General features: G+C 44.0%; 1 protein-coding gene across 7 annotated transcripts in view; it reads right to left on the reverse strand.

Annotated features, from left to right (window-relative positions):
- Positions 1-17,374, reverse strand: part of LOC139335078 (glutamate receptor-interacting protein 2-like) — a 31,352-nt gene extending 13,978 nt beyond the window's left edge. For 2 of the 7 annotated variants that reach the window (XM_070968491.1, XM_070968498.1), the window contains exons 1-11: positions 16,900-17,266; positions 10,803-10,883; positions 9,928-10,066; positions 8,247-8,392; positions 7,414-7,497; positions 7,243-7,318; positions 6,477-6,622; positions 3,941-4,088; positions 3,689-3,858; positions 976-1,104; positions 569-730 (exon numbers count right to left, since the gene is read on the reverse strand). In XM_070968491.1, the coding sequence (XP_070824592.1) occupies positions 569-730; positions 976-1,104; positions 3,689-3,858; positions 3,941-4,088; positions 6,477-6,622; positions 7,243-7,318; positions 7,414-7,497; positions 8,247-8,392; positions 9,928-10,066; positions 10,803-10,883; positions 16,900-17,137 (1,519 nt within the window). In that variant the 5' untranslated portion in view covers positions 17,138-17,266. Of the gene's footprint in view, positions 1-568; positions 731-975; positions 1,105-3,688; positions 3,859-3,940; positions 4,089-6,476; positions 6,623-7,242; positions 7,319-7,413; positions 7,498-8,246; positions 8,393-9,927; positions 10,067-10,802; positions 10,884-13,825; positions 13,964-16,899 lie in introns of those variants that run through there. The other 5 variants (XM_070968497.1, XM_070968495.1, XM_070968492.1 and 2 more) reach the window with 5 other exon arrangements.
- Between the last annotated feature and the right edge of the window lie 204 nt (positions 17,375-17,578).

The following is a 17,578-nucleotide window of genomic DNA, read 5'->3' on the forward strand; positions in this document are numbered from 1 at the left end:
AAGCACAGTGTTTACCATGTTCCTATCCAAGTTTAGTGCGCGTATCATGCTAATATTTGCCGATCTGCACAAAAGTACAGATCATGACGCTGCATGAAAAGTGTTTTCAAAGAAACAAATAGTCTCTGTTGAAACTATTGAGTCTGACATGGTGAGGTCTGTGTCCACGGATGGAAAGTCTGTGTGTTTGAGTAAATACAATGTATATACCAAAGAGCCAAAAGCTAATAAAAAGCTGACAGAGATGTCTGCAAAGACAAGTTAAATCCTTCAAATGCCCAAACAAATCCCTTTCACCTCCACTGTATTAACTTGGAGGCAGAAATCTTGCATACACACACACAGTTGCCACTTTTTTAGGTACACCTGCCTAAAACTAATGCAGTTTAATACAACAGTCCTGCAATAAACACCACCTTCATGGCCTCAGTGGGGTGGACAAAATAATAGAAACACCTGTAAATCTCACAGCTCAGAAGATTGAATGAGAAAATGCATGTCTTTGATTTTTGGTTGACCTGACCCTTTATTGCTGAGCAAAAAGGGTGAGGCAGGCACTGTGTCATACGTGAGCTCTTGTGGTCCTTCTTCCTGTTCCTTCTCTTGCCAGTCGAGCTGCGGGGGCTGGTGGGAGCAATCGGAGGGAAGGGGCAGGGCAGCGTGTTGCTACCCTGGCTGCTGAAGCCTGAGGTGGCTGTAGAGGAAGGGGAGAAGCCACCACTCACCAGAGCTGAAAGGAGACATAGCACTACACGTATCAAAAGGCCAGTACAGTTAGAACAAACCACATCAAGCATGACATTTTATTCACGTCCACAGCAGCAGCACACGCTCATGGGAACACGCAACAAAAGAAAGGAATGTGGAAACAGTGTCGGAGCAAACCTCTTGGAAAAGATTTAACAAATGTGCTGAAGAAAAGGCTCCTGCTATGGTGTCTCGCCAGCAGCAGTGCTGTCACAAGTGATAACTTACATTTGCAGTGGTCCTGCTGGTTGTGTGGGTGGCTTGGGCTGCTCCATGTCTTGCCGTGGCTGGCATGTGGGGGATGGCAGTAGTTGCTGCTTTGGTCCCAGTGATGATGGTTGCTCTTCTGCACTTTTACTGCAGCAGTATGGAGACAAACACATCCATTAGGTAAAACAAATCTACTCCTCTCGTGTGCACTTTTCTAAATTCTACCCATGAAATCACGCTTTCATTCCCATGTCTAAATTTGTACCACACTGCACTGTGCCTGGAGGATAATGCAGAGCACAGTAATTGATATTTAATGTTTCCGTCATGGTACACTAGATTAAATCCTGTGGTTTCATGTATTTTGATGAGCATCTCAGAATCAGTTCAACACACGGTGCAGAACTGGCTGAATGGGAAGTGGCGAAGGGTTTACAAAATCTTACTTTTACTGGCAAGCTTCCAAAAGGCTACATGCAAACTGGAGATCATTTTTATCATTTCATTATCAAAAGATCCCAAAGGTGCAAAAGCGATGTGAGTAAGTTGACCGCTGGGCATGATGTTGTTGTGTTGAGCAGGAAGTGGCAGTGGCTGTTAGGAGGCATGTGGATTGACCTTGATTGGGCCCAGCTGAAAGCTTGATTAGTGATGATCCAGCGTGTGTGTTTCTGCATCTGATTGGCAGACGGTTTGGTCATAATGTGTTTAAATTTAATCCTGTGTGATAACATCCATTTTTTTTAAGCAATTTCAGCTGACTTTTCCCGCTTTGAACGAAATGGAGATGGCAGATTGTTGCTAATTCTGAAAGACATCTCATCCCTCATGTCAAAGCCTGTATAAGGCCATGCATTCAAACAGTATCTCTGAAGCACTCAAAGGGAAACAACTGACCTCCTCCTGTGTGACACAACTCAACGATGAACCTTTCTTCACAGATTCATGCAGCTAAAATTGTCACCGCCTGTTACATGTGACAGTAATCCTTGCTGCTTCATTTGCAGGAGTCTAATCTCTGACAACTTGCCCACATGGATGGAGGATTTGCTGGAAACATGCATGACTGCAGTAGTGCCAGGGACGTTTGCCATATTCAGGGAACCTGGTTAAATCCACCCAAATGTAATCAGAATACACACAGGAGGAACCTCCGGGCCTTCTCGAAGAACCAGTTTCTATCAAACTCAATCAAAACCTATAAAGCTTCAGCTCCGACAGCTTACGTTAAGCTCACCTTGGGGAAGCTCTCCAAGAAATGTGTTTTTCCAATCTACGCTGGTGGAAAGAAACATTAACTCCTAATCTCTTCATGGCCATATCAGTCTTATTAAATCCCTAGAGGAGATTAGACAAATTGCATCTTATAATCATGTCTTATCCTGGGGTGGAAAGAAGCTGTGAAAATATCGTTTTATCACAATGTCATGGCGCCTGATTCAAGACTGAATAATTATTGAATAGACATTTCAGAAGACAAGATAAACGCCTGTAATTTCATAGAGAAGCGATACCTGTGCTGCACGTTGAATTGAGACGGTTCAGTGGTCAACCGGAGCCTGTGCAGTTCAAATAATTCACGGAGTAGACTTGGAAAGTGTTCGTTTGTATGTCTTTTTCAGATGATTTAACCCTGAATGAATGTAAGACACTGATCACCAATAAATCAGTAAGTTCAGATTAAAGACAGATGTGTCCTGGTGCAGACTGGACCAGGTGACAAATTAGCTAAGGACAAAGAAAAAACTGCAGAAGAACAGATTCAGTGTCCTCAGACAAGACTAAACCACAGCTTATTTGTCTTTGTCATGTTGTATAATTTGATTTCTCACATGCTCACATGTTAAGGAGCCCCCGCAGCTGCTGACCCAGAAACAAGCCTGCAGAACATGGCACGAACATGATCTCTGACAGAGAAAGTGTGTGTTTGTGTGTGTGTGCCAGTGGCTTGTTGGTATGCATAAGAGGCCGAGTGCATACCCAAAGGCAGTGGGATTGTGGCTGGCAGCGCGTGCACACAAACACACAGAGGCTGATTCACAGCACGTGGAAGGAGGCAGCTGGGAGGCAGCCAGGCTCCTTACAGCTGCAGGTAAAACAGCTCAGAGCAGAGCAGTCACAGTACATATGGTGAGGACGGCATGCTGGGACTCCGGCCTGTCAGCTGTGTATTCTCCACAACATACACACACAGCTTCTTCAAAGGATGTTAATGATGAGGTGCTGAAACGACTGGTCGACTCTGTCCTCGGTGAATACTTTGCATTGGGCTCCACAAAACTTGATTTGGTAGTTTGCCATGAAATTGTGACATATGTGCAGTTTTACGTTTTTCATATGCTGAAAAAAGCCCATCTGCACAATGTACATATCTTAATACACAGATCCTTTGTTTAAGTGAAAGAGTCACTACAATAATGTAGAAATAATCCATTACAAGTATTACTTATGTAAACGTACTTTATTAAATACAGTATTAGCTAACTAGACTTAAAAGTATAAAAAATAAAAGTACTAATTCTGCAGAAAAATGTCCCCTGTGACTGATATAGAATCATATATAACATTTTAGATTGATAGTGATGCAACAATGTGTGATTTTACAGTTGTTGCTGGTTGAGGTGGAGCTAATTTATCTACTTTACTTTACATGGTGCTGCTTCTCATGTCTCTCTATGGTGTCTATTTCGGATGCCTCACAGAGGTTTGTTATGCTTTTTGCGTCACACACCTGTGTCTTGCGGCCTGAGAGGAAGTCTGCTCTGACTGGCTGGGAGGATTTCCAGTTTCACGACATCACATGTGCTGGCCAGTAGCTGCGTGGCCTCCATCAGCGAGCAGTGCTCTGCGCTGGTCCCGTCGATGGACAGAAGGATGTCACCTACATGCAGCGCTCCACACCTGAGAGAGGGAGACACGGGCAGATTGTTCAGGAGAGTTTTTGCTTGGTGGGAAAGTGTGTGTGTGTGGAGCACAGTTTCACCTTTCCACCACGCTGGCTGCCTTTATCTTGTCTATAATAATAACTTGTTTGCTCCTGTATATTGTTGTGGTGAGGCTGATCCCCAGGGTGGCCGAGGGACTTTTCACAATCTCCACCAGCAGAGGGCCTGAGGCCTGCTGCACTGCCTCTGAAACAGAACAGACCCACAAAGAGCAACAAGATCACTGGATGCATCTACAGCTGGATGCTGTAAATTCTCACATGCAACATATTGCACTCAATGATCATAAGCTCTAAAACATACGTGTTTCATATTTTCATTACTATGGCACTGTCATAATGCCTGATAACAGCTGAGCTGACAACAGTAACATCCTCAGTTTTTAGTGCTACTTATTGCGTGTTGTAAAACATGTTTTACAGCTGAAGTTCCTCTTTGAATTGTAGAAAACAGGATGCTCTAACAGATGAAAAGATGCGAAAGGATCCTGAATGCGCTGGTCTGGTCAGTGTTTTGGTCAGTGCTACGTGTTACATGAAAGGTGCTCACTGTGAATAAGGCTCATAGCAGAAGGGTGAACACTGATGGTGAGAAACACTGCTCAGAAAATGGATATCTGACATTATTTTTGGGTTACTGCATGTAAATCTTAATGTGAAATAACATAAAAAAGACACACAGAGAGACATTTTACTGTCCTCTGTCTTTTGACAAAGTTCCTTTGACATTTAACTGTCCTGACTGGAGCAATGATAAAGGGGCACGTCGTTTTGGGTGCAGTCATGAACGTGCTACTTTTGTCTGAGCTGTTAAACTTCTGAGTGTTTGTCAGATCAGGACAAATGAAGCGCTGCTCACTATAAAATGATGTGATGTCTGCTGTAAATGTGAGGACTGCAGCAGTGTTACACAGGCCGAGCTGAAGCATTGAGGAAAAACTAGAACCATCTTACCACTGAAAAATTGTTCAGATTTTTCCAGATTTCTCTCCTAAAATAAACATCTCACATCACTGTGAATCCTCTGACTGGTTTGGTCTGGAGGCAGGAGGTCTGAATCCTAAACTCCCACATACAGAAAGATAATGTGTGTCAACTGTCCTTGGTGACCTGCCCTATTTTGCTCAGAGCAGTGCAGAGTTTGCGATCTTATGGAGAGTTAGTCACCATGATCAAATGGAGGTCATAATCTGTAGTGAGTTCCTGTCGTCAGTGGCGTGTTTTACTACTTCTTCCCTCAATGTTGAGGAGCTCAAAATAGATTTGGCCCGTTCCATACTCTCAACAGTCAGACTGACCTGTGTTTGCTGTTCTCTCCTTTTACAAGTTGGCATCAAAACGAACAGAAGAAACATTATAAAAACTGTGTGACCAAATAATGCTGGTATGCACTGTTTATTGTACTGGAGACCCATCAATAATTCAGTTAAAGGGGCATTGCACCAATGTTTTATAATACCTTCTGGGGGGGCTTTAATTGCGTAATGATGATGATGTCATGGTGATGTCATCAGTGTTATCTTAGCCTGGGCATGGAGACCACACATTTATATCAGAGAGGCTACATTACAAACCGGAGAAGAGGAGTTGGAAAGACAGGAGAGGTTATCAGGCTGGGAAGGTCTAACAGTAGCTGTTGCATTATGGGAAATGAAGGATCCAGTATTTTTGGAGTTTAACTGACACCAGTTTTACAACAAAATTGTTTTTGCTTTTTATAAATGCTGGAAACTCCACTAAAAATGGGCGATTGACTCCTTTCCCATTGCCAGTAGATGAGTTTCTGTTACAGAGATTACTTTTTATATCTCTTACTTCAGTCTCTCTTTCAAACTCGAGGCCGACTGAATGATCATGAGCATTTTGAGTTTCCTTGCTATTTATGCACCAAAGTCCAGAAAGGAGTGAAAATTAGCGCGTTCACCCAGGTGTCATGTTTCCATCCCTGTCATTTGGAGCTGGAGCTGATAAATATCCTTGATTACTTCAGAGTCATTTGACCCTGCAGTGAATGGTGGTTGTACCCTTTTCCAATGAAGATAAAAGCCAGATGTTAGCGGTGTTAATGAGTTTTCTGTCCAATGTAAAGGGGTTTAAAAGTCTGAATATTTTGGCCGCTGCTGCTTTGATCTTGCACATTCTTTTTGTACTCTGTCGCTTGTTAATCCCCCAAATTTATAGAAGTGTTATGCTAAATCACTGGAGCTCCCCTTTAATACACTGCTTTTAAAGTCTCACGTCCAATCTTATTTTATGATGTTAAAAAAATGTTAGCAAAGCGGAGACTGCAATGACTCTGGCACAGAAACGTCATTTACTTTTAAAACAAATATTGAGATTAAACCCTGCCATGATTCAGGCGTGTAGACAGATCCACACATTATAATGAAACACTGAACATTCCCCATCAACCTCTTTCCTCTTGGAAGTGTGCTCACGGGCCAGTGTGACTCCCCTGGTGGCGTCTCCAGCACTGACACTCACTCACATCCGCACAGCCAAACGGTCACATTATTTACCCTCAGAGCAACGCTGCCCTACCATGCCTCCACATATTCCCTGTGTGTGTGCTCACCCATGACAGAGACGTCATACTCAATCAGGAACAGGGCTTCCTGGCCGCTCTGCATCAGCATGGTCAAGGCGTCAGCGTGCTTCTCTCTGTTTAAAGGCATCCCGTCTATGCTCAATACTCGGTCTCCGGCCTTCAAAGTGCCCTCTCTGGGGAAACACAGAAGGAGACGGAGAAGATAAAACCCAGGCGACCAGCGCAAGATGCTCGAACAAGCGTTGAAGCACCAGTCACAGTAAATCATTAAACAGTTCCACATGAGTGTTCCCTCCCAGGTGAGATGGAGGATAAACGAGATAAACGGCCGTAAAGCCTTTGAAGGTGAATTACGTTTGCTCCAGTTTTCTGGTGCTCTCAGTTTTCATGGGGAAAAGTGCAATGTTGCATTAGCCTCAGGATGAGCAGTGCCCTTTCTGCTTTGAAGATAACATACACAATGTGTGTCACAGCCATGATTTCATGCAGCGGCCTGAGCGTAGAGGGATGCGAAAGATATAACGTGCACGTCAAAATATTGTGGATTTTAAATCATCGTGACGCATAATTCTATATGGATGAGAGATAAATATTTTCATTGCAGGCAAAGATAAGGCAATTAGTAAAACTCATTGGGCCATACATGGAAATACACACTATAGAAACATGCATGCATGCACCCATACATTAATCTGAATAGGCTCATTCATGCATGCTCAAGAAATAAATGCATACATGACACACAGATAGCTACGCTCGTACTCACACAAACACTGTGAGTCCATGTCCTCACCTGTCAGCGGGACCTCCGGGCCTCACGTAAGTAACCACCAGAGGGCGAGACCTGCGCCAGTCCTCATGAAAGCCTCCTTAAAAAAAATTTTAAAAAACACAGCAATGCATCTGAGCAAGATGAAGCAAATTATCTTTTACTGATCTACACAAAAGCGTCACGTCCACCCACCTCTCATGACGAACCCAAAGCTGTTTCCCTCCTTGTGTAAACACACCTCTATGGTTTTGGTCATGACTCCTGAGGGATTCTGGACTGAGAGGGCAGAAAATTATTATTAGAATCCTCTAAAGCAACGTACAAAGCTTTCACAAAACTTTGTGTTGTCTGAGCGTTGAATCAGGAGAGCGTTGTGGAAACATGTTTAATTAATCTCAGTGGGGAAATTAATTCTCTGTATTTGACCCACACTGATGATTTAGGAGCAGTGAGCAGCCACAGTGCAGCGCCCGGGGACCAACTCTGTTTCTGAGGCCGGAGCCTTGATCAAGGAAACCCAATAAGCATTGATCTGCAGGTCGAAGGTGTCTAGATGTCATGGTTAACCCCGGGCTAAAATAAGTTTTAGTCGTTGAGGCTACAATGATTTTAATTTAATGACTATAATTCATCACGAAGCCGGTCTGCTACACAAATATACAAACGGCACTAAAATGAATGTTTATCTAACTTGGTGTCAAAAAAACTTTTTAACCAAATTTAGATCCATTTTAATCTAGACATCAAGAAATCTTTTCACCCACAAATCACCAAATCATTATACCCAAAATGCCTTGCAATGCATTTCAAATGCAGAACACCTGACGAAATGCAAGCATGCAGAAACGATGGAACGGACATGTGAAGCTTAAATTTGATGCTGAGGTCTGTTTGTGTTTTTGTTTTATTGTCTGGAGCTTCGACGAATAATCTTATTCCCATCCATTGTGTGAGTTTAAAATGCACACGTCTGAGCATTTGTTGCGCTCTCAGGCAGAACATTCATGTTGCAGAACTTCACCTACCGAATGGGGGCAGGTCGTACTCCACCTCCAGCACCACGCGCTCCCCGATGTTCTTCAGCAGGCTGATAATCTCATCATGGCGAAGCTTTGACAGGTTGATGCCGTTGACTGACTTGATGTAGTCTCCTACATTCAGCTGGTCGCTCCTGTGGGAAGTCATGGACAGACCATGAAGATGAAAGCTGGGATACCAACCAGGGGGTCCCACATCACCAGGGGCCCTAAAAGCTCTAAAATCTCTGAGTGTCAATCAGTTTTTGGAATTGCGAGTTTGTTACCAGAGAAAGTTGCACCATAATATCAGTTATCAGCATCTGCAAAGTGGCTTGTAGTGACAGACCCTCTCTCTGTCTTTCAGAACTTTTCAGCCACTTTTGTCTCATTGTTTTAGAGTGACAGCCCCCAACTTTCACTCTCGTCCCTCAAAACTCGCTGGAAGCTACCTGTTTGTTTGAGTTAGGCCCAACAACAGGAGCCCAGCAGCACATGTTGGCACTAGACAAGTTGATCCGGCTGTCGTCAAAATGAGATGTATCTAATCTGAAATTAATACTCTGCTGTGGCAGGTTTTTACAGCGTGATCCCACTGATCCAAAGAGGCAGAACAAGCGCTGTCTACTGTGAACATTTACACAAGTAATCATGGTTGGTTGTATGCATTTGTGTGCAGACAGTAATGATAATTTGATCTTAAACCCCTCTGCAGTACGGACACGAACATAGAGAGCCAGCTGTGGAGAACAGCGAGCGGATGCTGGGGTGGGATGGCTGAAAGCGTCTCCTCCACAGACCCGGACAGAGATGATTGTACATGGTGTCTCACATATGACATTCTGAGTCAACACGCTGTTCATTGGAGAGCAAATTAATTAAAAAGATGCTCTGGCCTGCTCGTCCCTCTCACCTTTGGGCGATTGCCAGTCAGAGCTGACAGCGGACAGAGAGAAACGTCTTAACCAGCAGAGCCGACCGGCCTGTCATCCGGTCCGGTCTCGTCACACGATGTCACTGCCGGTCTCTGTCTGCATGAGTGTCTCTCCACCCAGTAAATTAGCCAGCACTTCCACACAAGCATGAACTCAGCTGTTGGAAGACAAGCTGCTTGGAAGAATTAGCACAGTGTCTGTCTTTAAACCTCCTAGGACTTGACAAGCGAATGGCGCATTTGGCCAAGACGTTTTCAGGAGGCCTGCGTCATTCTTGTGTGTTATACTGTGTCACACGCTGCTTAATCATCATGAAATGTGAGTCCTCCACTACGTTTTCCTTTCATGTGTTCGCCGTTGGGGAAAATGAGTTTAATGTCGTTGACGTTGGGGAAAATGAGTTTAATCGAACGTTGATTAATGAAGTAATCTTTGAACAAAAGAAAACAACCTGACAAAAGATTTCTATTGAGTAATTACTATCCAACAGTGACTTCAGCAAGAGGTGGCGATATAAAAAAAGAAATAATTAACATCTAAATTTCAACTGAGGGACACATTTCTTGGGGATTGAACCCATAAGCTCTGTGTTATTCTGTGCATCGAGCTGATCTAACACAACGCCTTCAGTCCTGCACTTGGGGCTTGCTGGTGTAACTTTGCAACACGTGTACATTTGTGGGAGCAGAATAACAAGTGCAGACAGCTTGATGTGGTTGCCAGGTTTTAACCGCATCACAGAGCAGAGATCTCACCTGGCAGCTAGCCCACCTGGCCGTAGGTTTGACACTCTGGGCTTGCCGTCCTTATCGGACCCTCCGGAGATGGTGAGGCCAAGACTGCTGCCTTCCCTTTTCATCAGGTCCACCGTGGTCACTCCTCGGTACTCGTCTGCTGACAGATACAGACACAGGCACAGATCCACAGTCAGCATTAGCGTCTGCTTGACAGAATCACCCTGTCTGAGAGGCAACGAAAGACTTTTTCTTCATCTTTCTTTCCTGAACCTCTCACAGAAATGCTCTCTGACACACGACCACATACTTTATTTTCTCACTGTTCTGTCTTTTCCTTGTTCCTTCACATCTCTCAATCTGAGTGAATCTTTGTGGCAGGTTCAGGAGGAGGAGGAGGAGGAGGAGGAGGAGGAGGATGGAGTCAGTTTTATTAATACCACACTAAATACTGGTGATGGAAAGAAATTGAATGCATTATTACAAAAAAGACAGACTCATCAGGTCATAAATTGAAATCCGATGGTTACTCTTAAGTGAATGAAAATGATTTTGACCTTAACTCTGATGGATATATGTGGCTATACGGTGTCATCAGAGGACTCATTCTGTCTCGTGGTCCACGTTGTGCTGTGCTGTTAAATCGTTCCATGAGAAGTGCGGTTTAGTGCAAATGACAGGTATGCCGCACATGCGTTTTTTTCGTCTTATCTAAGCATTCAAAACAGTGCAACATCAAGCGAAACATCGCAGACACGTGACTCTACATGCACACGGACAAAAAAACTCAGCACGACTCTTCTTTTTGAGGACCTAAGTGAGTTAGGCACAGGAGCATGAATCAGATGACAGAACGACGGCAAAATTATGTGAAGTCAGGTTTGACTGTATTGTACCTGAGAAGCTGCGCCTCTGGGACGAATGCGACTGGTCAGCTGCCCCGGACTCCTTGCTCCCCTTTGAGTATGGTCCTTCATCTGAGGAGACAGCAGGGAGGTATGGAGGTGCTGTTATGAGGCACTGTGATATGTTGGGAAACTCTCCAGCAGAAGGCGTAATGAACACAACCATCCATTGCACATCATGACAGCTGCACATGCTTTAATGCTTTGCACCCTGGGTAACGTGAGGGCTCTGGGAGGGAAACAGCACTTAGCCAACAGCCACATCCATCCATCAGCCATTAGCCAACCGAAACAGGGTGATCAACCTGAACTCAGGACCCTGGAAGGTCATTCCACTTTGTTTCCACAACAATCCTATAAAAGGGTCAAGGGTTTAAAATAGCTCCTCTCTGTCTGCAGCAGAGACCCTTCAAAACCATTAATTTAACACAAGAATACATTTGCAGCGAGCTTGATGTATGCAACCACTAAAGCATGGGAATTTTCCTGGAGGAACAGCATGCGGTTAATGGACTGTTCGGGCATGGAGAGAAAATCATCATTTTCATGTCATTTACAGCAGCTGCTACAGAAAGCTGAGAAATGTTCAATCTGCTCTGCAGGGAAACTGATTTTTTTGTATTTTTTCCCCCCCGCAGTGGGACCCAGTTCTGACACAGCACACGGTTGGCCTCAGATTAGCAGAGCCACTGCTCGGCCATCTGAACCTGGATGCAGCCGGACAAACGTGTCAGCAGTCACAGTGATGAAGAAACTTGACTTGGCACTTCTCTAATCCTGTCCACCGCAGATTACCTTTTCAGCTGTCCAGCACAGTGATTGAACGTCATATTAGAAACTCACAGAGGAGCTGTGCTGATCCTCTCTTTAAGAGTGGAGGGGCCACGTTAGTGTCTTACACTGCAGGCATTAAATTTAAGTAATAAAGTGGCAAAAAGACTGAAGTCTCCAATGACTGCTTTGATGCAGAGACTGGTTAAATACATTACTTCTCTCATACCTCATATTCAGAAACTATGGAGTTTATAAACCAGAGGTTTTCAAGGCGAGCAAGATACTGAACGGGGTGGAAACAACTGACACGGCTCATGGAGACAATATAGCACTCCATCTTGGAATGATAACTCAAATTTGAACACACAGACACGGTACCCATGCTTTTAGAGTCAGTGTGACTATTGCTTTCAGAGGATAATATTACATGTACAGTCAACATGGAAAAACACAATGGAATAAACAGTCATAAATCCACTTAGTACAAAGGTAAAAGACACTCCTTATAACTGAACTCACCTGAGAATCATCAAATTTTCTCTAGTGTCAAAGTACCTGAGTGATAGTTGCCTGCACACCCACAAGCACATTGGAAATAAACACCCCTAATAGCCAAGGTTTGTCAAGGTTGGTCACTTTGCCAAAATGTGAATACACATATAGGCTAAATAAATTTGCAGCCCACAGCATAACTCACTGAACCCACAGCAATGTTATACTTCATGTTTACATCCATCCGAGACTTAAACCACCAAATAGAAGTAAGACAAAGAAAAATAATAGGAGTAATAAAATATTAGCTAAATAAAATTGATCTAAATTTTGGGGGGGAATTTATGGGTTGTCAGGTGTCTTAATTTTGTCTGCAGGCCTGTCAGTATATCAATTCTTATCTGCACTGATGTGTAAAGACTGAACTGGGGGAAGCGAATGCTGGGAGGGCATCAAACCCACTGCCTCCTCTCTGTCCACATCAAGTTTCCACATCTGCCCCGTTGAAGATGAGGCCTTTAGACAGCTGAGAGGCATGGATCCTTTGTCAAAGCCTCTCTGACCTGAAACCTTTGGGCAGGCCCTGCAGTAAAGAGGAGGATTCAGCCTTCTTGTGCACATAGCAGCACGAGTGAGACCTTAGCTCCAGAAATAGCTACAAAATAACTGGACTTTGCATATTATGGCAATGCACGGAACATACATATGCATGATATGGTATTTCACACTAATTTACACACATCCTTGCACAGATACCCTGTCCAGTAGCTGTGAGGCACCAACACACATACACAAAGTGAGTGACACATCACAGACACATTAGGCTGAGCAAAAGCCTCGTAACCACGAGGGCTCCTGAGGGCCCCTGACAGTCCGGCAGCTGTCATTGCAGTCAAAAGGCAACATTAGCTGTGGGTAAGGCAGACCCAATGCGCTGCACGTGACTGAACGCTACTGTACCATTAAGCCATACCTCAGCCATCCCCCTCCAGCTTAAAATAACCACTGCTTACCCTTATGGCTAGAATTAAGATCAGGATGGAACTGATAAATAAAAAGCCCTGACAATAAATCAAATGTTCTTTAAAAGAAAAAATCTCCGCTCTGTTGTCGTTGAAGAGGAGGTCAGTTGTTGGCTCAAGGATGCGCTTTGCCAGAGGAGCTGCATGTAAAGCAACTCAGACGAAAATAAAATCATACGCTCCTGCATAAATATGTGGCGAGTTAATTAACTCCTGATTTAATTCAGGACATCCGTCTTATGACCAATCAGAATGTAGGTTAAATATCGGGGTGGCACTGACAATGACAGTGAAATCATCACGCTATTTTCAGAAGCAAAACTTTATTTATAAACTGGGCCCTGCCAGACCCAGTTCACGTTGCTATATCTGCCCCAATTACACATGGCAGGGTGGTATGCAGAGCTGGTGGTCGTGTCCACTCACATTTAAATCTCTTTCAAGCCATCACAACTATAACACATGCACTGCAATGAGTCTACGCTCAAATTAATATTCATTCAGGCTTTATGCATTACAGATTACAAAGAAAAGGACAACTGAGGTAATACTTTTCAGTGGAGTGGCTGCCCCTCAGATTAACTCCACATTTAAGATATAAGCTGCTCTTTCCAGGTTGGTCAAAGATCCAGGTGATCCCTGAGCCCCCTCCTGCCACAAATCCTCCACTGCAACACCCAAGCTGACCCCCTTCGCTCTGCATAGATCACAGTGTGGTGCTCTTACCAACGCTGTTCTTGGTGTCTCTCCTCAGACCACACAGCATGGCTGTAGTTTAGTCAGCGCAGCCACCCCCGGGAAGTAACCTTGCTGATTTGTGGTAGCGGGCAGAGAGCTGAGGTTCCACCTGAGGTAAAAAAACAAAAAAAAGTAGGCAACCCGAGAGACCGAGCCTCAGCCGCTCAGATAAAACACAAACACCATCTTCGTTTCTTCATTCCTTTGCCCCAAGTCCAGCATTTCTTTAACCTTTGTCCCTGTTTGAAAAACCAAGCGAGGAATTGAGCTCCAGAGGGCAAATTCTGATCCTCAGATGCTCTCTAGCTCCCTTCTCTGTTTAAACTTGTTGACAAAAAGATGTCTTTTCTCCCCAATCCTCAAAAATACAAATCTACCAAGCCGTGTTTTTCAGTAAAATCCAAAGCAGGGAGAGCAATGGTTCATGTCCTCTTCTCGCTGTGGTTCCATTTTTGAGCTATTCTTTCTAATCACTCGTCCTTTTTTCTCGAGGGTTTATCATCCCCCGTTCATACACTCACATGAGCTCACACACAACCCCTCTCCCTCACACAGAGCCAGAGTGAGTGTGTTTGCTCCCTCTCTCTCTTCCTCTGCCAGAGGGGTTCAGTGAGGCAGGCACATACAATAGTCACTCCCTCCCCCAGCACACACACACACACACACACACACACACACACACACACACACACACACACACACACACACACGCACACTCACTCTTTATCCATTTCCCACCAAGTCAAACACCCCTTGCATGCACATCCTCAAACCCAGCCACACACACGCTGAGATTACACACGGCAAAACTGCACACCCTCAACTCTCTGCACAATTAACACCACCTGCACATTCATTGTCAGTGTAAGCCCGGCACAGTGTCACGTTTCTCTCACATAGAGACTGCACCCATTTTAAAGCGCTTGTGTCTGCACAGTGCTAGTATCTCTCTCTTTCTCACTCAGACACACACACACACACACACACACACAAAATGGAAAATGCATATGCAAAATTCCTGTGCAGAACAGCTGCCTGTTTGAGAACATGTCACAATGTTATTCATAAAAGCAGTTGTCGTGCACGAGGCTGCGGTGACAGATTGTACTTCTCCAGTGAATCAATGGTGTACAAATAGATAGATAGAAAACTTTATTGATCCCCAAGGGGAAACTGCTTTGCCACCCGATAAAAATACATACATCCACTTAACAAACAATACAAACAATTCCATACCATTGCACAAAAACAGCTGTATCGACATGGTTGGATACTTCATACTCAAAACAAGTGAATTAAATTGATACAGGCAAAGATAAGTAAATAAATATACACCTCCAGAAGGTAAAAAACAACAAACAACCACTAGTTAGTGATTGTTGTAAAAAAATCTGACTGCTGCAGAACAAAGGAGCGTCTGAGTCGTTCAGTAGAAACATGAGGCATCACTAACTGCTCACTAAATGAGCTTTGAGCTCCTTAAATGTATTGTGGAGTGGGTGGTTTTCGTTGAGAAGGACTGTTTTCAACTTCTCTTCAATACAAATACAAGCCAAGAAAGAAAAAAAAAAGAATATTAAGAATCTGAGGGACTGTGTGACAATCAAACACACTTCCTCGGCTAATCCCAGGCCCCTTTAGAGGTCCCTCCACCCAAACACAGAGGGACTAACAGGTCTGCTGGGGAGACCCGCACCTGTCTGACCATTTGTCAGGCACACAAGCCTCGACGCCTGCCGCTTCCTGACCCCCTCTGCAGCCACCAACAATAACAAACACCCTCCTCCAGCCTCGCTGGCAGCCCCTCGGCGCCTCTTCTGCCTCATTTGTTTGGCTCGCTGCAGACAAACTGTTGTCATCACTGAGACTTTGGAAGGAGGGAAATTAAAAAAAAAACAACCCATGGTGGGCTACAACACCAGCAGAAACCGCACTGCGCACCAAAACGCCCAAAACTCTGAACTTCATGATGTGAAATTAAACCCTCTGCTCTACAAATGCTTATTTTACAGATGTGTAAAGTGATAACAAACATTTTTCCATGTTTCTACCCGCTGTTGCATGGGGCCTAATTAGTCAGCTGTTCCAGTGGACACAATAGCCTGCTCTTCGGTGTAGATAATTTCCTCTGAGACTTTTGTCCTTAATACCCCATTTACAATGTGAGCGAGCGTAGTCTTTCAGAGCGAGACTAATTAATTTCCAACAGAATAAAGAGAAGCGGGAGACAGAGAAGTGTGTTAGACTGATAAAAAAAAAAAAAACCTCTGAAAAGGCAAATGTTGAGTTGGAATAAAAATGGACTCTTCTGCGTTTCCTCTAGACTGTTATTGATGCAGAGCGAGTGATAATGTGATGATTAGATGATGAAAGTTGAGTTTTAGCATTGACCTTGACATACAGACAAAGGTTAGGAAACAAAGTAAAGCAGAATTTATAAAGACTTGAAAGGTGCTAAATATTTAAGTCTCTCGAGAAGAGAATGTCCTGTGACTGTTTCCACGGTTTACTGCTGGTTTGTACATTTTTCCATGTTTTATCCACATTATTGTTAAATAACCTACATTTTTATTTTATTTATAGACAAAGCGAATATTCCAGGCCTGAATTAATCTGCTCCTCAATCAAACTGACCACACTGCCATCTCATGGTGGTCGGATCTAGTTGCAAGTGAGAGCCTGAAAAGAAAAATGACTAATTCGTTTGTCAGCCAGCACCGATCAGTGTGTGACAAAAAAAACAACCAAAAGAGCCAGAGGATGAGGATGTGTCACACACACTCATCCTTCAGCGTTCACCTTTAATGTCGATCAAAAGCCCAGATTTTAGTCAGGCAATGCCTGCTGCACTCATGCACACACACACACGCACACACCCCTTAACTCTGTTTTTAAATGGTTTTGCAATTTGGTGAGAAACAACAAAAATTATTTTTCAAAACTGCATAAATTGGCAAATAACTAAAACCTTTAAATGTCAGCTCTTTTTAATATTAAAGTGTGAGATTTAAAGAACACATTACCAAAGACTAAATAAATAAATAAAAAGACGTCGGCCTCACCTTTGGACCTCCCTCTGATGATGCCCAGTCGACATCTGAGGGAAAAGGAGAACATCCTCCTCTTTCCTCCTGAAGACCGGCTGCCTTTCCTCAGGGAATCTGTCTGAGGGAAAGCAAAGGAGAGCTGCTTGGGAGCGAGGCGCCCCTTTCCAAACACCACCCTTGCTGACATGTTCATTTTCTGACCAGTGATAAGGACCAAAAACAGATTCTGCCCTCTTCCTGACACTCTCACCATCTCCGAGACATCGCAGTCTCTGCCTGTCCTGCTGTTTCCATGTTCTCCTCCCCCTCTGGAGAACTTCCAGCCATCTCAGGTGAGTCTTTCCAAGCCACTCCACAAGCAGGTGCAGGTCTTTAAAAGAGGAGAGACTCAGATCCAACACCGTGGCCGTGTTCTCCCCCCAACCATCATTGGTAATTCACTTCCTTCGGTTCCAAACAGCCACAAGCTGACTGGCTAAATAAATGTTATGTTTTTGCGTCTCTGGCAATGTCAGTTTTACCGGAACAGATGGTGGAGGGCTCAGGGCTGTGGGGCACAGCTTGCCTGCCAGAATGCAATGGAAACTTTCTCTGCAGGGAGCCGGCTGTGAACATGGCAAAATAATATCCGATCTGATCTGCCATTTCAACGCATTAACTTTTGATAACATTTTATTTAAGCTACTGGTGTTGC

Source organism: Chaetodon trifascialis, chromosome 8 (genome assembly GCF_039877785.1).
Source record: "Chaetodon trifascialis isolate fChaTrf1 chromosome 8, fChaTrf1.hap1, whole genome shotgun sequence".
NCBI classification, from domain to species: Eukaryota; Metazoa; Chordata; class Actinopteri; order Chaetodontiformes; family Chaetodontidae; genus Chaetodon; species Chaetodon trifascialis.